At 44.5% G+C, this 24,159-nt stretch overlaps 1 protein-coding gene across 3 annotated transcripts in view; it reads left to right on the top strand.

Moving 5' to 3' along the window:
* The window catches only part of calcr (calcitonin receptor), a 418,788-nt gene that overhangs the window by 169,100 nt on the left and 225,529 nt on the right, over positions 1–24,159 (top strand). For all 3 annotated transcript variants that reach the window (XM_078538749.1, XM_078538748.1, XM_078538750.1), the window contains 2 exons: positions 15,776–15,888; positions 17,341–17,500. In XM_078538749.1, coding sequence (XP_078394875.1) covers positions 15,776–15,888; positions 17,341–17,500 — 273 coding nt within the window. The remainder of the gene's footprint in view (positions 1–15,775; positions 15,889–17,340; positions 17,501–24,159) is intronic.

The following is a 24,159-nucleotide window of genomic DNA, read 5'->3' as shown; positions in this document are numbered from 1 at the left end:
TAAATAACATCTATAGAAGACTTTAGTCTTCTCTTTAAAAGCTCAGTCAGGCATTCCCTACCCTAACCCATTTTGGTTCTCCCTCAGCATCTGAAAATTTTCAAGATGTTTAATCACCCTTCCTTAATTTATACTTATTAATTTCCTGACTACAGTTGTTGAGCTAACAATCTTAAATGTTCAAGGCCACATTCCCCTGCCAAGCTCATTTAAACTTCCCCAACAGCAAACCTCCTCACGTTGATATTAGTTCCAGCCCTAGTGAGGTGCTATTCACCCAGCTTGTACAGGTCCCAGCACTCCCTGAACCAATCCTAATGTCCCAGGAATCTAAAACCCTCCTTCCTGCATCATCCCATCTGCCATGTATTCCTTCATCTGCTCTTTCTGTACTCAATAACATTTGAGACCAGGAGCAATCCAGAGATTACTCACAACCTTTGAGTACCTGTTTTTTCATTTCCTTCCTAGCTCCTTAAAATCTGCTGAGAATTACCACATCCCTCTTTCTACCTATATTGTTGGTATCAATATGGACAATGACTCTGGCTGTTTACCCTCCCTCTTCAGTATGCTTTGCAGCCTCGCAGTGACGTCCTTGTCCCTGATATGAGGGAGGCAACATATCACCTTCGAACCATACCTCAGGGTGCAGAGATGCCTGTCAATTCCCATAACTTTTGAACCCACTATCACAATTGCTTTTTTTGATCTTCCTCTAGCCTACTGAACAGGTAAGCCATGGTACCGTGGACATGTCTGTTGGCTGCAGATCTCTCCCTGCTGCTGCTCAGCCACACAAGCTTGGGCTGCTAAGTGGCATTTGCACCACACAAGTGCCAGGCAATGACCATCTCCAACAAGTGAGAATCTAACCATCTCCCCATGACATTCAATGGCATTGCCATCACTAAATTTCCCCACCATCAGTGTCCTGGGGATAACCATGAGCCTGAAGTTTAATTGGCCTAGCCATATAAATTGAGTGGCTACAAGAGCCGATCAGAGACTGGGAATTCTGCAGTGAGCAACTCACTTGCTGACTCCCCATAGCCTGCCCACAAGGCACAAGCCAGGAGTGTGCTGGAATAATCTCCACTTGCCTGGATGAGTACAGCTCCAACAACACTCAAGAAGCGCGACACCATCCAAGACAAAGCAGCTCACTTGATCATCAGCCCATCCACCACCTTAAACATTCATTCCTTCTACTGCTGGTGCATGGTGCCAGCAGTGTGTACCATCTACAAAATGCAGAGAAGCTCACCAAGGTTCCTTTGACAGCACCTTCCAAGCCCGTGACATCTACTATCTAGAAGAACTAGGGCAGCAGATGTAAGGGAACATCACCACCTACAAGTTCTCCCCCAAGCAACACACCATCCTGACTTTGAACTATATTGCTGTTCCTTCACTGTCACTGAATCAAAATCCTGGACCTCCCTCTCTATCAGCACCATGAGCGTTCCTATAACACATGGAATGTAGCAGGCCAAGAAGGCTGCTCACCGCCACCGACTTCTCAAGGGATAATAGGGATAGGCAATAAATTCTGGCTTTGTAAGGGATATGAACATCCCAAGAAGGATGAAAAAAAATTGTTGGTAGGTGACTGAATGAGGTGTGATACATTGAGCAATATGTGTGGAGTGGTCCATTCGTAAGGATATAACATTTGAAGAGAAATTCACTGACCTTGAAGACTCAGATGCGATCATTAAGCTTCTTGCAACATTACATCAACATTCATGGGGTGACACTGTTTGACGTGTACTGTGGCTATTTGCTCCCATTCCTTCTAAATGCTTGTCTGGAGGCCTCCTAGCCCTCTGTGCATTCAGCTCATCTCCTCTTGTCTCCACCTCAGGCACTGAGTGTTGCATTAGGAAATTTGGGAGCCCACTCTCAGCTATGTTGCACTATCTTTACTCTGCCTATAGAACAGCAGTGTTGTCCATATGCTCACCACTCACCACTTGTGGGAAATAGGCCAGGCATGTGGCAAATTGATGTTTTTAATCAGGTGAGAGATTTTAATCAGATAGACATTAGAATCCTGCCACAGCCCATTCAGCTGAAGACACTGATCCATATTCTGTCTGACACAATCTATGGCCAAGTCTAAAGTCTAAATTCCTGCAGGAAATACAATGCTTAACGTCAAAAACTATAGTCTAGCTCCATAAAGTTATGCTGTAAAGAGGCCCCTGTTGTGTAGGCTGGCTTGAAGTAGTACACGTTAGCTTAAGTGGTGCTAGTCTTGCATGTATGTGGTCCCCTGTGGAGCTGTGCAGCCACTCAGCAATATGTTTAGTGCTTGGCTGCTTGCACTATCTCTTAAACTAACAGGCAGCACACAGTCTGCATGCTGCCTGCATTACGATGAACGGGTGTAGATGAATCTCGCATCATTATTTCCTCACCTGTTTTTTGGGGCTATCGAATTTTTAGCCCCATGTCTTTAATTTCTATGACATGTGAATGGAAAGAATGATGAATAGACACCGGTTGTCAAGACATCAGTCATCATTTTTCCATATGCTGTAAAAGCAAACAAGATTAGTTATTTTTTATGGTGTAAATATTGGGCCAACTCCTGGGCCAGGATTTTCCAGCCCCGTCATTCAGGGCCCACCGCGGGGGGATGCGGCAGCCCAGCCAAAAGCCCATTGATTTTCGGCAGGACTGGATGATCGTGGCAGCAGGCGGGGCCAGAAAATTCCAATCCTTGGTTTCCATTAAACAAGTTGAAATTCCTCAATGATTAATCTCTTGGATACTGGCTGATATGTTTGTGTTAAGTTCCTGTGTCTGCACTTTAATCACTTTATTAAAATGATATTCAAAGGAAAATGATGCAAAATCAAAATTTAGCATGAGAGAAAACCAACAGGAAATAGGAAAATAGACAGTAAAAGTTTCTACAAGTATATAAAAAAGGAAAAGAGTAGCTAAAATGAGCATTGGTCCCTTAGAGGCTGAGACTGGGGAATTAATAATGGGAAATGAAGAAATGGCAGAGGCTTTGAACAAGTATTTTGTATCTCTCCTCATTGTACAAGACACAAAAAGCATCCCATGAATAGTAGAAAATCAAAAGGCAAAAGGGAGGGAGAAACTTCAAATAATCACGATCACGAAAGAAGTAGTCATGGGAAAACTAACGAGACTTAAGGCTGACAGGTTCCCTGGACCTGACAGCCTGCATCCTATGGCCTTAAAAGAAGTGGCTACAGGGATAGTGGATGTGCTGGTTGTAATCTTCCAAAATTCCCTAGATACTGGAAAGGACCCAATGGATTGGAAAACCACAAATGTAACACCTCTGTTCAAGAAAGAAGGGAGACAGAAAGCAGGACACCATAGGCCAGTTAGCCCAACATCTGTCATTGGGAAAATGCTAAAATCCATTATTAAAGAGGTAGTGGTAGGATTATTTATAAAATCATAATACAATCAGGCAGGATCTATATGGTTTTTTAAGAGGGAAATCATGATTGCCAAATTTATTAGCGCTCTTTGAGGATCTAACAAGCAGGTTGGATAAATGAGAACCAGTAGATGTTTTCAAAAGGATTTCCAAAAAGAATTCAATAAGATGCCACATTAAAGATTACTGCACAAGATACAAGCTTATGTTGTTTGGCGTGATATGTTAGCATGGATACAAGGTTGGCAAGATAAATGGATCATTTTCAGGATGGCAAACTGTTGTGATCCCAGCTGCTGTCACTGCTGGAGAAGCCGGACCTCAACATGGAACCCGGCTTGATAGATCCTAACTTTTATTTTTTGCTTAGAAATGTGGAGAGTGGCAACTGAACAGAGGCACAGGAGTCAGCTGATGAACTTTTAACAAAGGAATAAAACATTTATTAAACAAGAAAAGATGAACTATATTACAATACCCCTTCACCCACAACTATACCTTTACAGATATATACAGATTTGTAAGGATAATACAAGTTACAAAAGCTATCTTATACTCTCATGTTCACAATGAGTACACAGTTCATGTAAACCAATAGGCAACCTGTAGTCAGACGCACCACACTCTGAAGCCAAGGCCTGAATTTTGAGCTTGGCGGACGGGCACGATCGGCGGGCCCAGGAGCGGTTAGGAAACGGACTGCCGACTGCAACTGGCTTCCGACTGTGATTAACAGCCAGCCAGTGTGAAGTGCGTGCTGAAAAGTTCAGCACGACCGGGGTGGGGAGGGCAGGCAATTCAGGCGTGGGTGAGCGCTGACAGAAATCTCCCTGAAGGCAGAAAGCTGCCTCAGGGAGCTGAAGACCCGAAACCCAGGAAATACATTTTTTTAAATCAGGAAAAAAATGTCCAAGCATCACAACCAGACACCTGAACATATAGTTTATAAAAATGCTGTTCACAGATTTCTATTTTTATTTTATTTAATAAAAGAAGCCTCATCCCGCCCTTGTTTGCTGAAAAATGTAAAGGCTGCCTGGCCGATTCGCCCGTCCGCCAACCATAAGGATAGACAGGCTACGTAAAATGACAGACAACTGCGCCATTAATGGGTTTAATTGCCCTCTTAATTGTTGGTGGGTGTGCTTCCGACTTTTGCACATGCCCACCGACCAACTTATCGCGCGAGCGTAGGATGACGTCGGGATACTGGCCCGACATCATCTCGCGCAATTTCATGCCCGATCAGGTTGGGTGCGCACGCGCCCAATCAGTGTAAAATTCAGCTCCAAGTGACAGATGCCACCCCCAAACTGATGTTATGGATCTCTCATCAACTCCCCGCAGACGTTTGTCACACCATGAGCCAATCGGTCTCACTGAACACCGTCTTTCACACAGGGTTTCCAATCTCCACTTTCAAAGAACTCTCTTTGGAATCTTCTCCCAAACGACACAGGTGTTCCACAAGGGTCCACCTCCAAGGATTCGAACTCTCCTTCCGATGTTCCTCTCACTTGGATTGCCATGTGCATTCAAGCTCTCTTTCACTCACTCTCACTCTGTTCTGACACAGCAGTTGGCAAAGGCTAAGTTATTTAAAATCCCAGAGGGAAACTTTAAACAACTGTCATAACCTATATTTTCAATTGGTATGTTTGAAATGTAGCTCTGAATTCAGAAATGAAACCATCAAGCCCCCAGAGGTCTTTATATAAATTAAAATAAACATTATTATTTTAACAAGGAATTAAACATATACACATGTCTACAAATTACTATCGTAATAACTTTTAAACAAATCCCCAAATGAATCACTCCCAGGTAAATCTTCACCAAGGCAACTATAATCGTGAACAGACTTAGACAGCAGGCAAAGCATATTTTATCTTACAAATTCAAAATGAGGTCCCATTCAATTTTGTTCCTTTGCAGACAGTTGTAAGGCTTACAGGCTGCTTAGATATTACATGCCTCTGACTTACACACAAACTTTTTCTGTATATACCTAGCCTTCCCTTTGAATGTAAGTTCTCATTGTATCACCAGGCCCTTTGAACTCCACCTCTTCTAACAATAAAACCCTTTTCATAGTACCAATTTTATTAGTAATATAAACATATTGCTTGGTGTCTCTTAGCTAGGTGCAATATTACACCCCAGTCTTTGAATGGTTTATTCAACAAAATGCAAATGTAGTCTCTACCTTTTAACATCTCAAAACTTCTGTACTTCAAAGCACCCAGCCTAGTTGGCTTTAATCCAATTAAGGCACACACACACACATCCACAGACACAGACCCTACTGCAAGTCCAATTTAAAATAATTTCCAATAACATTATATACGTTAATATCTTCATGATACACTCCCAGACTCAGTCATGCCAACTGAACACCACTGCTTCCCATGCCCATAGTAAAGAGCTACAGACCTTCAGCTGTCTCCTTGGATCTTTTGGCTTCTAGCAAGCCTATTTTGCTTTAAGTCTGTGTCCTGCAGCTTTCTCCCTTTAAGCTTGGAGCCTTTCTGTCCTCCTCACTCTTAACTTCACTTAACAGGACCTTTTCCAGATTCCTGTCCTTGTATTTTGACTCAACCTAAAGGGCTTTTCAGCCGTTCTCTTTTTTTCCTTTAGGACCTGCTCCCTGCAGTTCCTTCTCCCAGTAGACTGCTGATAACTTGGTGTCTCCTTTGAGATCCAGAACTCATTTGACATTCACTGTTTCTTTAATTTTAGAGCAACTCATCTAAGATTGTTAGACTTATTTCCCTCAGCAGAGAGAGACTGCAAAATGCTGTGGCACAGAGGATCACAAAATGTCAGCATGCAGGTACAGCAAGTAATTAGGAAGGCAAATAGAATGAAGGCCTTTATTGCAAGGTGAATCATGCAAGTAGGGAGGTCTTGCTATAGCTGTACAGAGCATTGGTGAGACTGCACCAGGAGCACTGTACAGTTTTGGTCATCTTATTTAAGCAGGGACATGCTTGCCTTGGAAGCAGTTCAGAGTAGGTTCACCAGGCTGATGCCTCGGACGAAGGGGCTGTCTAATGAGGAAAGGTTCAACAGGTTGGGCCTATACCCAATGGAGTTTAGGATAATAGTGGGGTGATATTATGGAAACAGATAAGATTCTGAGGGGGGGCTTGACAGTATAGATACTGAGAGGATGTCCCCCTTTTTGTGGGAATCGAATATGGGAGGACACAGTTTCAAAATAAGGGATCTCTCATTTAAGGTGGCCATGAGGAGGAATTTCTTCTCTCAGTGGGTCATTAGCGTTTGGTATTGCCTTCCACAGAGAGCAGTTGAGGCTGAGTGATTGAATATAGTCAAGGTTGAATTTGACAGATTTTTGATTAACAAGGGAACGAAGACTTATGGCAGGGAAGACAGGAAAGTGAAGTTCAGGCCGCAGTCAGATCAGCCATGATCCTATTGAATGGTAGAGCAAGATCGAGGGACCAAATAGCCTAATCCTGCTCCTATTTCTTATATTCTTATGAAATCAATGCACAGACACTACAGTATATACAGTTATATGCATCCAGAACTAAAATCCATAGCCCTCCTTGTGCATTTCTGACATAATTTTGCAGAAAGGCCACAAACAAGAGTGAGACCCATATACAATTCCCTGGATACTTATGGTGAAAGATTGGCTTAGAGGGAGGTGTTCTGTATGGAAAGGCCAGATGTCCAGCTTTTCCATTCAGGAATAGAATGAATTTTTATTCTTTTCAGCATGTTTCCTGACCAGCAGCCAACCTGATTCACTGATGGCCGGTCTGTTTGGCTATAAAGCCTATAGAAAAAGGCCGCATTCAAGCAGTAGTCAGTAAGGAGGAGGGTAGGTAAAGATCACTATAGTGTTTGGGGGGGACCATGATCAGGTGGAGAGAAATTATGGGCAGGGCACGATACTAATGAGAGACCACGGGACAGGGCATGGAAGTGTGGGGAATTCATGGGAGGGTGAAACATTATGGAGGTGGTATGTTGGCCAATCATGGGGAGGGAAGCAGCTATGTTTGATGGGCCTGAAGGAAACAATCCTGCTCCTCTTGGCCCATCACCAGTTTTAAAAATGCATTTATATTATGCATCCAGCTCTTCTCGTCATCTTTTACATGCGTAGTTTCCCAAGGTCCAGCAAAAGCACCTGAAATGGTTAAAAAGAAGCATGCAAAAATGGACACACATTATAAGATTTAACTAACTGACCGACCTCTTTTTTAAAAAAAAGGATGGAAATAGTTTTAGATCAAGTTTGAAATCTTCCAAATTTTAAATTCCTCCCTGACACAAATCCATTCAGTACTGGGGTAAATGTAACCTGATTGAGTTCCATTCGAAGGTGGGAAATTCTCCTTGGCCTGTGCAGGTGGAGCATGTAGCTGCCCAGTAATGTATGGGGTAGAGAGGGCTCCCTTTCTGTAACTGGACTTTTAATTATTGTTTATAATGGGTAATATTGAATCAGCTGCCATTAAATATGCTTCCCTATTTTTGTATCCATTTTCAATGTCCCTGTGACCTGCAGGGAGATTTAGTTTTATCGAGGGGTAATTCTGTAATTTGGGGATGATAGAGGAAGAGATAGTCAAAGAAGGAAGCCCCTACCCGAGGTGGGTGGGGAGGTTCAATAACTCTGGAAATGAACGGACATGGCAAGGGAGAGATTCTGTAAACAATGTGATGACCCGTGTGCTTTTGGTGAAAAAAACAATAGTATATTTTATATTGGGATGATGGTTCCTTTAGAACTAGATTTTTCTGAAAGAGGAGTTCTTGTAAAAAAAAAACAGCTGGCTTCCAGTAAATGATCATCTGACCAAGTTGCTTTGGAGATAAACAATAAAAAAAGGGTTAACCAGAAGTTAATCATAGGGGAGAGGAAGTCCCTGGGTATGGTACTGCGTCCAACAGTTTGGGTTTAGTTTTAGAAAAATCTGGCTGCAGAGCAAGCATAATTCAGTTAAAATTCTGTATGTGCTGGTTAAAAGGGTTTATTCATTCATGGGATGTGGGCTTCTCTGGCTGGGCCAGCATTAATTACCCATCCCTAGTTGCCCTTGAGAAGCTGGTGGTGAGCTGCCTTCTTGAACCGCTGCAGTCCATGTGGTGTAGGTATACCCACAGTGCTGTTAGGAAGGGAGTTCTGGGATATTGACCCAGCGGCAGTGAAGAAATGATGATATGTTTCCAAATCAGGATAGTGAGCGGCTTGGAGGGGAACTTCCAGGTGGTGGTGTTCCCATCTAACTGCTGCCTTTGCCCTTCTAGATGGTAGTGATCGTGGGTTTGGAAGGTGCTGTTGAAGAAGCCTTAGTGAATTCCTGCAGTGCATCTTGTAGATAGTACACAGTGCTGCTATTGTGCATCTGGAGGGAGTGAACGTTTATGGATGTGGTGCCAATCAAGCAGGCTGCTTTGTCTAGGATGGTGTCAAGCTTCTTGAGTGTTGTGGGAGTTGTACTCATCCAGGCAAGTGGAAAGTATTCCATCACACTCCTGACTTGTGCATTGTAGATAGTGGACAGGCTTTGAGGAGTCAGGAGGTGAGTTCCTCGTCACACGATTCCTAGCCTCTAACCTGATCTTGTAGCCACAGTTTTTATATGGCTAATGCAGTTCAGTTTCTGGCCAATGGTAACCCCCAGGATGTCGATAGTGGATTCAGTGTTGGTAATGTCATTGAACATCAAGGGGCGATGGTTGGATTCTATTTTATTGGAGATGGTCATTGCCTGACACTTGTGTGGCGCGAATGTTACTTAGAAAATGGAGGGACTCTACTAATAGTGTGTTGGATTTCTGAAGTAGCCAAGCTGAGAGGAGAGATAAAGACACTTTTAAACGCAGAGCTCCAGAATTAAAGAATATCAGAGCCAGGAGCGTTCTAATCCAAGGTTAACAAGGTTAAGGATACTTAAGACATTAAGCCTGTGTTGAACATGGAGAGTACAACCGTGGGACAGTTGAAGGTTTGAAGTTTAAAGGGAAAGTTGAGTTAGGAAGCGTGGTTCAAGTATAAATAACTGTATTCATTGTATTTTTAATATCTTTGACATAACTGACCATTTAAGATAGAGCATAGATATTAGTATTCATGTTCTTTGTTTTTTGTGTAGTGAAATGCTTTTGTTTTAAACCATGAACCTTGTGGCTTCATTCTTTTAGTAAATATCTGGGTTTGTGGATTCTAAAAACAATAAATAAACTCGTCTCAACTGAGAAAAACTGCTGCCAGAAACTTCAGAGAACTCCTATTAACAAGGGGCTAAAGGGAAAGAAAACTTGTTTGATAGGAAGAGATAAAATAGCTGTTGAGATAGCCTTTGCAAATGTGCAGGCTAAAAAAATATTCAAAATTAAACAGAAAACATAGTTTATATAAAATCATTCATCTCCATTTCTATACAAATCTATCATAAGCAATTAACACCACTATTGCAGCCTCTCTGCCCCATCAGCTCCCTGTCTCCCAATGCCTCAAAGTCAACCTTCTTAATCTTGTGTTCCAATCCCTCCATGGCCTTACCTCTCACCATCTCCATGACATCCTCCATCTGAGAATCTCTGTTTCTCTAACTCTGACTTATTGTGCATTCCCCATTTATCCAGCATTGGCAGCTGTGGTTAAAGTTGGCTTTCCCTCACAACTACCATCTCCTCCTTTAAAACGCTCCTTAAAATCCATTTATTTAACCACCTGTTAGACATCCTTCCTAATATCGCCTTCTTTGGCTTGATTTTGATTGTTGTCTGATGACACTCTTGTGAAACATCTCTGGACTTTTTCTATGTTAAACATGCTACGTAAATGCAAATTGTTGTTCAGGATTTGCTGTTGCAACCAGAAATACTCCTCTAGTGTGAGATTTCCCTGTACGTAACAGGAGAGATCACTTTAGATAGTGAACTGGACCCTACTATATGAAATTGCTAACTTTTTCTTGAATGAATGAATGAATGGTTCAAATAGCATTGGAGTGCATTGACTTACGAGCTAATTAGCATCAGAAGGCTGGTATTGCATAATATACAATGTACAAGTCGGATGGGTTGCGCCTGAACAGAACTGAGTTCCTTGCGGGGCATTTTGCTAGTGCTATTGGGAGGGCTTTTAAACTAACTCAACAGGAGTGTGGGAAGAAAATATTAGAGAGGAATACCAGGATGCACAAAATACTGGGAGGGATAGATAGCACTAGTATTGCAAATAGTAAATTAATCAGTAAAGTTGGGGTAAGGGAGGAAGTAACAAAACCTAAATCTGGGTTACTATGCATGTACGTGAATGCACGGAGTATAGTAAATAAGATTGGGGAGTTACAGGTGCAGATTGCCATGTGGAAATATGATGTTGTGGTGATAACAGAGACCTGGCTCAAGGAAGGGCAGAACTGGATGTTAAATATTCTCGGGTATAAGGTGTTCAGAAGAGATTAGAAAGGAAGGAAAGGAGGAGGGGCAATATTGGTTAAGGAGAGCGTTGCAATTCTGGAGAAAGAGGATGTCCCAGAGGGTTCAAGGACAGAATCAATTTGACCAGAGCTAAGGAACAAAAAGGGTACAATTAAATACCTCGGTGCAGTCTATAGACCACCAAATAATGAAAAGGACATAGAAGAACAAATCTGCAGGGAAATTAGAGAGATGCAGGCATAATAGAGTAGTTGACGCACTGTTGGACCTGGTTCTTGGAAATGTCGTGGGCCAAGTAGGTCAAGTGACAGTGGGGGAGCATTTAGAAGACAGTGATCATTGTATTGTACATTTTAGGATGATGATAGAAAAGGACAATGGGCAATCCAGAGTAAAAATAATTAACTGGAGCAGAGCCGACTATGATGGGGCAAGAATGCAGCTGGGCCAAATAGACTGGAATGAAACATTGGCAGGAAAGACTGTAGCTGAGTAATGGGCTACCTTCAAAAAAGAATTGGTTCGGGCACAGTCAAGGTATATTCCATTGAAAGGGAAAGGTAGGGCAAACAAATCCAGAGCTCCCTGGATGAAAAAGGAGATAGGAATTAAGATAAAGAAGAAAAAGTGTGCTTATGACAAGTGTCAAGTAGAAAATACAATTGAGAACCAAAAACAATACAGAAGGTCCAGAGGGGAAGTGAAAAAGCATATTAGAGAAGCGAAGAGGGATTATGCGAAAAGACTGACAGCCAACATAGAGGGGAATCCCAAAGTCTTCTATAGGCATATAAATAGTAAAAGGAGGAGTAGGGCTGATTGGGGACCTAAAAGGGAATTTACACATGGACCAAGGGGCCATAGCTGAGGTATTAAATAAATACTTTGCATCCGTCTTTACCAAAGAGGTAGATGCTACCCAGGCCATGGTGACAGACAAGGAAACTCTGTCACTAGAAGGGTTCAAAATTGATAAGGAGGAAGTGTTGAATAGACTGTCGATACTTAAGGCAACATTTTCCTTCCATTGGGAGGTGTTGTGCGGTAGCAGGCGGGAATGGGTGAGTTCCCGATCAGCACCCTCGGTCACGGCCGTGCCGTCATTTTACGTGGGCGGGCCAATTAAGACCTGCCCAGCATGACATCCGCCCAGAAGCACTGTGCGCTCCCTGTGCGGGCAGGAGGGGATTCCCTGAGCAGGTCTGTACGCTCTTTCGCGCAAGCGTGTGGAAGAGCACACAGATCTCCCTGAGGCAAAGTGCTGCCTCAGGGAGATCGGTTGAACTTTTGAAAATTTATTAAAGGTAAGAAAAAATTTTCCTGACATGTCCCCTCATGTAACACTATCACATGAGCTGGGACATGTCCGTTACTTTTATTTAAAGATTTTCCGAACATTTTAAATCTCTCATGAAACTTCATCCCGCCTGTGGATGAAGTTTCATGCTTTTTCGGAAGGCTGCCTGGGCTCTTTGCCTGCCCGCCAACTATAAGGTTGGACAGGCATTTTAATCATTTTAATTACTTTTTTAATGGCCTTAATAGGCCGTTGACAGGTCGGCGGGTGCACATCCGACTCGGCTGTGCGCCTGCCGAACTAAAAATCTAAATGACATGGGGAGATGTCAGGACGCACGCCTGACATCACCCTGCATCATTTTACACATCGGCGAGCGGACCTCGCCCCCGCTCGCCAACCAGAAAATGCTGCCCTTAAAGTTGACAAGGCACCAGGACTGGATGAGATGCATTCAAGGATATTGAAGAAAGTGAAAGTAGAAATTGCAGGGGCACTGGCCATAATCTTTCAGCCTTCCCTGCACTCAAGTGTGGTGCCAAAGGACTGGAGAATTGCAAACATTATGCCTTTGTTCAAAAAAGGTTGTAAGGATAAGCCCAGCACTTAGACCAGTCAATTGAACTTCAGTGGTGGCAAGATTCTACAAACAATTATTTGGGATAGAATTAGCAGTCACATGGAAAAACATGGGCTGATAAGGAAGAGCCAGCATGGATTTCTCAAGGGGAAATTGTGTGTAACTAATTTGCTGGAGTGGTAACAGAAAAGGTCGATGAGGGTAATGCTGTTGATGTGGTGTACATGGACTTTCAAAAGGCATTTGACACAGTACCACACAATGACTTGTGGGAAAAGTTATTGCTCATGGAATAAAAGGGACAGTAGCAAAGTGGATCCAAAATTGGCTGAAAAATAGGAAGCAGAGAATAATGGTCAATGGATATTTTTCGTACTAGAAGAAGGTTTGTAGTGGCGCTCCTTGGGACCTTGCTTTTCCTGATATATATTAATGATCTAGATTTTGGTATGCAGGGGAAAATTTCAAAGTTTGCGGATGATACGAAGCTTGGGAGCAGTGTGAACTGTGAGGAGGATGGTGTGAAACTTCAAGAGGACATAGACAAGTTGGTGGAGTGGGCAGATAGGTGGCAGATGAAGTTCAATGCGGAGGAGTGTGAAGTGATGGATTTTGGTAGGAAGAATATGGACAGACAATATAAAATAAGGGATGAAATTTTGAAGGGGATGCAGGAGCAGAAAAACTTGGGTGTATATGTGCATAGATCATTGAAGGTGGCAGGGCAGGTGGAGAGAGCAGTTAGTAAAGCTTATAGTATCCTGGGCTTTATTAATAGGGGCATAGAGTACAAGAGCAAGGAGGCTATGTTGAATTTATATAAGACACCCATTAGACCTCAGCTGGAATATTGTGCACAGTTCTGGGCACCAAATTATAGGAAGGATATGAACAGATTGGAGAGAGTGCAGGAAAGGTTTACAAGAATGGTTCCAGGGGTGAGAAACTTCAGCTATGAGGATAGATTGGAAAGGTTGGTGCTGATTTGCTTGGAGAGAAGAAGGCTGAGAAGAAATTTGATAGAGATTCAAATTATGAGAAGGCTGGACAGAGTAGATAGGGAGAAGCTACTCCGACTCATAAAAGGATCAAGAATGAGAGGGCACAGATTTAAAGGGTTTTGCAAAAGAAGAAAGTATGACGTGAGAAAAAACCTTTTCATACAACGAGTGGTTCGGGCCTGGAATGCACTGCCTGGAAGTGTGGTGGAGGCAGGCTCAATTGAGGCATTCAAAAGGATATTGGATGTGCAAGGGTACGGGGAAAAGGCAGGGCAATGGAACTAGGTCATAATGCTCATTTGGAGAGCTGGTGCAGATGTGATGGGTTGAATGGCCTCCTTCCATGCCATTAGGATTTTGTGATTCTGTGATAATATTCCAACTAGCTTTTCATGGAATTACAGGCTGAATACATGAATAACTCACACTTCCTGAAATGGTCTGTTATATATGTGTTAACTAGGCCAATGAAATAGCTCTATCTTAGCTGGTCTGCTGTGCATGATGTTGCAGCTAATGCTCTTGGCTCCCTTTTCTACTGCTGCAGAGTTGCTGATAAAGTTGTGTCAGTATCAATTACTTTATCTATCAAGGCAAATAGAGTCTGAATTGCTTTGAAAATACAGATAATTTAATTCCTGTTTATTTATTTGCAAATATAAGGATGGAAATGTAGAAGAACTGACATCAATAAAACCCATTCTTTTGCTGATACCCTAAGGAGCACATTGTCCCATTGTCCAACATCCACCATTTCATTTTATGAAGTCAGATATCCTTTGATTTCCTGATGCTATAAATGCTGCCACCCTTCCATGGCGAATTAGTGGTGGTGAATGAGCTGAGCTCATCCCACTGAGCAGCATTGGGTGTGCAATTCACCATGCAGGGAGACCACCCAGAAAATCCTGTCAGGTTTGCCTGTGGCCTTCTGTGGGGGGACGGGGGTATCTGCCGTTCAAATGCACTCAGTGTCCGATCTATGCACTTAGCATTGAGTAAGATGGACGGGTCCTGCAGGAAGCCTCCCCCTGCCCCTACTGTCGAACCCCTCTGCCATCCAAGTGGCCACTGTTCCAGCTCTGATTAACTGGCAGTTCTCGGGGGGCAGGATATCCAGCCTGCAATAGACTGTACTGTAATTTAATGCCCCCCGGAGGATCCAAGAGCCTCTCTACACACATGCTGCCTAACCTGTTGAGTTTTTTTCCAGCATTATTCTGCAAATAGTTGCTTTTCAATCTGGATGGAAATATACAATGGTTCCTCAGGGATCAGTATGAGCACCTCTGCTCTTTTTGACATTTGACTCTCAACTCAACCTGAAAGGTCACTACAGGCAGGTATTCGCTACCACAGTTCGTTAAGCAAAGCCTGAAGTAAGCAAAGCTCATCTGAATGTATCTTTGTTGGCCTCTTCCCAGGGGTAACTGAGACTACAGATAATTATTCATTTATTTATATTAGGTTCTGAAAATAGTGCAATTGCATTGATACTTATGTACAGTGGAAAGAAGAGACTAATAGCTTTCTGTAGAAATGGCAATGCCAATAAACTACCAACAGTGGCAATTAGAAATGTAAGAAAAAGAAAGAGTAGAAACCCATGTAAATATATAGAGATGAGTCTGTGTTCACCCAGTGTAAATCCCCGAAAACAGTTAAGCTGAGCTAAACTTGCAAAGTGTAAAATTTGACAGGGCTCAAATAATCCCTTCTCATATTAAACATTGGTCTGAGTTAACAAAAAATCTGGTCCATTGTTGTAAAGCAGCAAGACAATGAAAATGTAATCCACTTCCCTTAATTTAAAGTTGCTTCATTTAGCTTTTCTAATAATTCAAGTTTTAACACTAAATTCCCCAACTTGTTGTGATATTTACACTGCAAAAAATTGGATAATTCAATTTTCTTTAAATAAAACAACTTTTGAATTGTTGAGAGTAGAGAGTAGACTGCATGATCTAGTTTTAGCTTCTATTTGTTTTTAAAATGGAGCAATTGCTGAAATATAGTTTCTATCTTCTTTCTAGAAAAAACTACAAAGTACTGTGATGAAACTGGGAACTGGTTTAAGCACCTGGAAACCAATCGAACTTGGTCCAACTATACACTTTGTAATAAATTCACAGATTATAAAATAAAGGTAGGTCTCACCCACCTTTAACTTAGCTTCCATGGGTGGAATTGAATGCCCTCCCCCTCCCCCACCCCGATCCCCCACCCCGATCCCCCTTCCCACCCCACTGGACCACTGGAGGCGGGCTCAGAGACGACGCAGTGCTGTGTGATCAGACGGGAGGTTACATGTCCAGCCGCTGTCCCACCTCGCTCTGAATATGTCCGGCCAGGTAGACTTGCAGGGTGGGAAGCCTTCCACCCTGGAGGTCAATTATGGCCCTTAAATGGCCACTTAAGAAGCACTTAACGCCTCATCCCACTCCTGCTGGTGTAAAAGCAGCATTGGGTGTGCAACTCACCATGCAGGGAGACGACCCAGAAAATGCTGTCTGCTTTGCCTGTGGCCTTCTGTCGGGGGACAAGGGCATCTGCCGTTCAAAAGCACTCCGTGTCTGATCTAGGCACCCAACATTGAGTAGGATGGACGGGTCCTGCAGGAAGCCTCCCCCTGCCCCTGCTGTCGAGCCCCTCTGCCATCCAAGTGGCCACTGTTCCAGCGCTGATTGACTGGCAGTTCTCGGGGGGCAGGATATCCAGCCTGCAATAGACTGTACTGCAACTTATTGCCCCGGAGCATCCAAGAGCCCGTTGGCAGGGTCCCAGCTGCAAATTGGGAATTTTATTACGTCAAGTTCCCAGAGATCAGGTGGGCGGGGGTGTCACCAGATTTCACTGCAGAAGACAAGCCCCCACCGTCCACATTAAATTCCACCCCACGTGTCTGAAACATTTGGTGTTCAGCAGCTTGTGTTGGATTTCCATGTAATTGCCACATTGAAGTTAACTGAGATTATTGTGTTATCTGATATTACATAAATATCAGAGCTTATAATGAGTCACAAGTTTCTTCATCTAAGCAATTTTGGCAGCCTTAGCAACAGTGTGCAAATCAAGCATTTTATAGTTTGTTATATCCAAGCGCACGAGAAATGAAACTTCAACAAACATATTTAACGCAACCTATTATTTATTACAATTTCCCAAGATTTTCGGAGGCTTCCCAAGTGAAACTATCTTTTTTACAGCATTATATTAGGGTAAATTTCCAAACGCCTCTTTTCCCAGGTGAACTTTTAAGATACTTGTAGTACATTTCTGCACTTTTTTTTTGAATGCCCTGGTGATCAGTTTAAAGTGAATGGGTTAACACCAGCCCAGAGAGCAAGTCAGTACAACTGCAGTAAAGCATTCAATAATGCTGGTTGACAATACATTCCACAATGTCAGGGAATGTTATGACTGAAGTGCTAACAGTGTCATTGAGCTGACATTGGAGAGAAAATTCACTTTGATCAGCAATTTTCACAGTTCTTAATGAGATTTGCATTAAGCATTGACTAATTTGGGGAATTAACAGGCAATGACTTCTTTTTGGCAGTTACATTTAAACACTATGTATCTTCTCTTTACCCCACAGAGAACAATGTCAAGTTTTGCGTTGACTGAAAATTATGATGAAATTACAACTGCGCCATCATCTGTTGAGACTGCAGAAAACCTAATAAGGCAGAAGATAATGGATGCACAGTTTAAATGTTATGAAAAAATGGTCAGGGACGCTTCATATAATAAACCAGGTAAGAGACAACAAGTTGCTAGAACTTGTATTCTTTATTAAAAATGGTTGCTTAAATTGCAACTTCCCTTCCATATTATTCGATAATGTTAACAGTTCTATTTCTTCAAGTGCTTCCCAACTTTTATTCAATTATGTCATCATCATCCCTCTCCTCAAAAAAAGACTTATGCCCCCAGCGTTCGTGCAAATTACTGACCCAGCTCAAAACTCCCTTTCTCCTCTAAATTCCTTGGGCAGGATTTTCCCCTCAGTGCACTAAGTGCGGCAGCAGACGTTAAAAACTGCACTTTACCTGTCAGCTGCAATGGCGAGTTTTCACACCATATCTTCCACTTCCTGCTGTATTAATTATGCAGATCATAGACAGGTAGCCCCTGATTCACGTAAAACACCGTGAGGTCACTGCTTCCTCACTCTAGACACTATATTTAAACGGCACCTGTGCACAGCTTTCTAAATATCTGCAGCCCAGGACTGCTCCACAGAAGGCATGACTCTCAAAGAGAAGAAGCATGCTGCTCCAAAATTCAGTGATGCCTTACTGAAATGCCTGTTGGATGCAGTCAAGGACCGCTGCGATATCTTCTGACCTTGTGATGGCCGGAGGTGGTCCACCAAACTCACCGCTCTGGCTTGGCAGGCGGTGGCAGTGGTGGTCAGTGCCAACACAGCACAGAAGAGGTCCGCTACCCAGTGCAGAAAGAGCATGAATGATCTCATCTGTGCCACCAGGGTAAGTCAACCATCTCATCACTCTCAACTCACACACTCACAAGCCCATCAGACATTCACAAGGTAGAAGCAAAAATACTGCGGATGCTGGAAATCCAAAACAAAAATAAAAATAAAAATACCTGGAAAAACTCAGCAGGTCTCGCAGCATCTGCGGAAAGGAACACAGTTAACGATTCGAGTCCGCATGACTCTTCAACAGAACCAAGTAAAAATAGAAGAGAGGTGAAATATAAACTGGTGTAGGGGGTGGGGGGGACAAGTAGAGCTGGATAGAGGGCCAGTGATAGGTGGAGATTCCCAGAAGATGTCATAGACAAAAGGACAAAGAGGTGTTGACGGTGGTGATATTATCTAAGGAATGTGCTAATTAAGGGTAGAAAGCAGGACAAGCAAGGTACAGATAGCCCTAGTGGGGGTGGGGTGAAGGAATCGAAATAGGCTAAAAGATAGAGATAAAACAATGGATGGAAATACATTTAAAAATAATGGAAATAGGTGGGAAAAGAAAAATCTATATAAATTATTGAAAAAAAGGGTGGGGAATCGGAAAGGGGACGGGGATGGAGGAGAAAGTTCATGATCTAAAATTGTTGAACTCAATATTCAGTCCAGAAGGCTGTAAAGTGCCTAGTCGGAAGATGAGGTGCTGTTCCTCCAGTTTGCGTTGAGCTTCACTGGAGCAATGCAGCAGGCCAAGGACGGACATGTGGGCATGAGAGCAGGGTGGAGTGTAGAAATGGCAAGCGACAGGGAGGTCTGGGTCATGCTTGCAGACAGACCAAAGGTGTTCTGCAAAGCGGTTACCCAGTCTACGTTTGGTCTCTCCAATGTAGAGGAAACCGCATTGGGAGCAACGAATGCAATAGATTAAGTTGAGGGAAGTGCAAGTGAAATGCTGCTTCACTTGAAAGGAGTGTTTGGGTCCTTGGACGGTGAGGAGAGGGGAAGTAAAGGAGCAAGTGTTGCACCTTCTGTAGTTGCATGGGAAGGTGCCTTGGGAGGGGGTTGAGGTGTAGGGGGTGATGGAGGAGTGGACCAGGGTGTCTTGACTCAATTCTCTCTCCCCTTGTCCAGTCCCTTCCCACCTACACCCGTGATTCCTCTGACACCCTACATCATATCAACAATTTCCACTTCCCTGGTCCCAACCGCCTCCTCTTCACCATGGACGTCCAATCCCTCTACACCTCCATCCCCCACCGAGAACTGGGATGGTCTGATGGCTCTCCACTTCTTCCTCGAACACCGGCCTGAACAATCCCCATCCACCACTACTCTCCTTCGTCTGGCTGAACTTCTTCTCACACTGAACAATTTCTTCTTAAACTCCTCTCACTTTCTCCAAATAAAAGGTGTGGCTATGGGTACCTGCATGGGCCCCAGATATGCCTGTCTCTTTATGGGGTATGTGGAACATTCCTTGTTCCAGTCCTACTCCCACAACTCTTTCTCCGGTACATCGATGATTGCTTCAGTGCTGCTTCATGCTCTCATCTGGACCTGGAAAAATTTATTAATTTTGCTTCCAATTTCCACCCCTCCATCATGTTCACATGGTCCATCTCTGACACTTCCCTTCCCTTCCTTGACCTCTCTGTTTCAATTTCTGGTGATAGACTGTCCACCAATATCCATTACAAGCCTCCCACAGCTACCTCGACTACAGCTCCTCACACTCCGCTTCCTGTAAGGACTCCATCCCATTCTCTCAGTTCCTTCCCCTCCGTCGCATCTGTTCTGATGATGCCACTTTCAAAAACAGTTCCTCTGACATGTCCTCCTTTATCCTTAACCGAGGTTTTCCACCCATGGTGCTTGACAGGGCCCTCAACCGTGTCCGGCCCATCTCCTGCGCATCCGCCCTCACACCTTCCTCTCCCTCCCAGAAACATGATAGGGTCCCCCTTGTCCTCACTTATCACCCCACCAGCCTCCGCATTCAAAGGATCATCCTCCGCCATTTCCGCCTACTCCAGCATGATGCCACCACCAAACACACCTTCCCTTCACCCCCCGGCGGCATTCCACAGGGATCGTTCCCTCCGGGACACCCTGGTCCACTCCTCCATTACCCCCTACACCTCAACCCCCTCCCACGGCACCTTCCCATGCAACTGCAGAAGGTGCAATACCAGCCCCTTTACTTCCCCTCTCCTCACCGTCCAAGAGCCCAAACACTCCTTTCAAGTGAAGCAGCATTTCACTTGCACTTCCCTCAATTTAGTCTACTGCATTCGTTGCTCCCAATGTGGTTTCCTCTACATTGGAGAGACCAAACGCAGACTGGGTGACCGCTTTGCAGAACACCTTCAGTCTGTCCGCAAGCATGACCCAAACCTCCCTGTCGCTTGCCATTTCAACACTCCACCCTGCTCTCATGCCCACATGTCTGTCCTTGGCCTGCTGCATTGCTCCAGTGAAGCTCAACACAAACTGGAGGAACAGCACCTCATCTTCCGACTAGGCACTTTACAGCCTTCCGGACTGAATATTGAGTTCAACAATTTTAGATCATGAACTCTCTCCTCCATCCCCACCCCCTTTCCGATTCCCCCCTTTTTTTTACCAATAATTTATATAGATTTTTCTTTTCTTTTCCCACCTATTTCCATTATTTTTAAATGTATCTTTACCTTTTGGCCTATTTCAATTCCTTCACCCCACCCCCACTAGGGCTATCTGTACCTTGCTTGTCCTGCTTTCTACCCTTAATTAGCACATTCCTTAGATAATATCACCACCTTCAACACCTCTTTGTCCTTTTGTCTATGACATCTTTTCGCAATCTCCACCTATCACTAGCCCTCTATCCAGCCCTACTTGTCCCCCCCCACCCCGCCCCCCCCCCGCCTTAAACTAGCTTATATTTCACTTCTCTTCTATTTTTACTTAGTTCTGTTGAAGAGTCATGCGGACTCGAAATGTTAACTGTGTTCCCCTCCGCAGATGCTGCCAGAGATTCACAAGGGTTTCACTCACTGTCAGCTCAAGGTTTATCACCACTCACTCTCTCTCACACACGCTCATATCTCCATCTGGGCTCATCTCCTCTGGAGCTGGCATCGTCATCCCATCCACAGCTCCACTCACCACTCATACATGCCATTCATCCTCATCTGCCATGGCATGCATCCTGCTGACAGTCTCCAACTGTCTTTATGCAGGACAAGCTCACACACAATCGCAGGGAGAGATCCCATACAGTGATTGGAATGCTGGAACTCAAGGCCATCACTGCCTTCGAGAACAGAGCCATCAAGCTGGCTGGAGAGAACATCGACTGTGCTTATGGTAATGGTGAGGTCAGCATTGCACAGCCACGTGAGGATCTTACACCTGCTCACCCTTCACACAACTGTACTGTGAGTGCATTGTCCTGTTTTAGTGTTGCCTGCCATGCACTAATTATCTCTACTTTCTTCCATAGGCACCTCTGCCAGACCCTCAACCAGCCAGGCCTTTAGCTCAAGCCCCGAGGACCTCCGATGAGGAACGTGAGGACAACACTGTTGAAGACCTGTCACAGTGCTGGCCCACACTCTCCAGTAGCGCAGAGAGACACATCTGGGAGAGACCTAGTTATAGAGCAGCCTCGGGGCCACAATCTGGTGAGAACAGCACACAGTCTGGTCGATAGCAGGTGGAGGCAGGGGCATCCGAGGTCGCTGGCACTCGAAGAACTGTTGGAAGCCCGGAATCTGCACAGGCTGAGACAGATGACATGCCTCCAACTTGGTTCTAAATCAGTTGGTGGAGCTGCAGCGACAATCACGGGAACATCAGGAAGAGATGTAAGTTGCATTCCACTCAGTGCAACATATGATGGAGGCCTCCTTCCGCCTTCAGTCTGAGCTAATAGTGCCAGCAAGCCAACGCACCAAGGTCAATACTGGTAGGATGGGGGCCATCATGGAGACCTTGGCCCAGGACATTAGTCCTGCACTGCTTCAGGAACGGCACTTCATCACTGTAGCCATTGATGGCTATGCGAGAAGGGGATGGGATTCCTAGATCTCACTCTAGCTTCCCCTTCCCCTCAAGGAGTTAGCCAGGGGCCCTCAGACACCCTTAGAGAGGAGGACCGATAGCTGGACATCCCAGGACCAACTAGGTGACTCTGGGACTGTCCAGCCGATCCCAATCCCCTCTTCCTGTGGCCCTATCACCTCCAGCTCCACAGGCCGAGGAGAGTGCACCTGCCCCACAGCAGGGCACCCAAAGCAGGCAGGGGCCCTCCAGGCCTTGACCCTCCAGAGGACCCCCGCCAAAGTCATCACAGACAACAGGGTGTAGCAATCATCAAGCTACCTCCACCTCTGCTGTGGATGTCAGAGATGCACCCAGATGTAGCGGTCGGGTTAGGAAAGTTAATATAATTTAGAAGCATGGTGGCAAGGGTGTTCACAACATGTATATAATGTTCACAAATGTAAATAGAATCGCACACATTTCACATCTCCTCTTGTGTTTGCCTCCCTTTTATGATGAGCTGTGTTGCTGTCAATCAGCTATGATGCCATGGCCCCTCCCCCCCTTAGCGCAGATGTCGCTATCATGGCCTCTAGACTATGAAGTGTGCTTCCATATCACCACAGTGTGTGCCCCTTTTTCAGATCATTCTCCAATCAGTGATGCCTTGATCTTAATGTTAAGTGTGCGTGTGGAAGGAACGTTGTTCACATGCTTTGCAGGGTCATATTGTGTTTATTCTTGGCTCTGTAAGATTGAGGCAGAGGTGTCCTCCTATCTCATCTGCATTCTTGAAAAGTGAAGGTGTAGTGTACAAGGAGAGATGTGTTTACACCTGGAGAAGGGTCATAAATCGTGCAACTCCATGTGCTGTCTGTCATCCGACAGGGTTTTCCCGCTATGAGCCCATACTCGGAACTCATGTGCGCTGCTGTCTGCCAACCACGTTTCCCACTTTCCAAGTGTACATCTGCTAAGCTCACCAATAAGTGGGAGCACACTGCCACCTCAAGGTGCCAAAGCTCTGCCCCTCTCTGCCACATTATTGCCCTGACGATCAAACCTACAACCCTGAGAGTTTCTCAACCTGAAATTGTCTGTATTGCAGCCACAAGACTCTTGTCACAATGTTGGGATGCAGCACTGTGCGACCCAACACCTAAACATTCACCGAGACGTGTGGTACTAAATGCAAATGGTGATTTTTGGAAGTCAACTGACCCTTAGAGCATGCTCTGGAAGCGCATATCATAACTTTAGACAATGTTGAGGGGGAAATGGGATAGGAGCGAGAATCTACTGAAGCTGAAATCTGATCTTTATTATCAACAACTGGCCACCTTGAGGGCCCATGGTGTGCGAACATTTTGGAGTTTGCAAGGGCCAGGACTGGCCATGAGGGCACAATGTGTGTCTTAAAGAGGAGGCGTTTTAATGTCTCGCACGCAAGTGGCTGAACATCATCATCTTCAGGTGGTCCACACGCATTAAGGTGAGGATAAAAGCAGGCCAGCATCCATAACTGAGAGTGCTGGGTGTTAATGTGATAGAGAAGGAGGGGACATAAAGAATTGAGTCACCTCTGAATAGATGAACACCTGTGGAACGTCCTCATCTCCCTTGGCCCAAGTTTCCCCGATCAGTTTCACTATCGAGGTTACACGAGATGCGTTGTCCCATCGCTGTAGATGGGTCTCCTTGAGGAGCTTTATCGGATTGAAGGCAGACAGCTACGAGCCCACTGAGGACAGTGGAACAGCTCATGGCTCTTGTAAGTTGCATTTGCAACTGGGATGTTGGAGATACGCTTGAAGAGGCAGCACCTTCTGACGTCTGATGCCGGGACTCCATCCTCCAGTTAGCACCTCACCTCAGTAAGGACACACACCCCCCGAGGCTTCATTATCCTTCAAAAGATCAGGAGAATGTGGGCCTGATGTGTAACTATTCACT

Source organism: Cetorhinus maximus, chromosome 3 (assembly GCF_964194155.1).
Source record: "Cetorhinus maximus chromosome 3, sCetMax3.hap1.1, whole genome shotgun sequence".
Taxonomy (NCBI): domain Eukaryota; kingdom Metazoa; phylum Chordata; class Chondrichthyes; order Lamniformes; family Cetorhinidae; genus Cetorhinus; species Cetorhinus maximus.
This window is presented reverse-complemented; position numbering and strand designations above follow the sequence as displayed.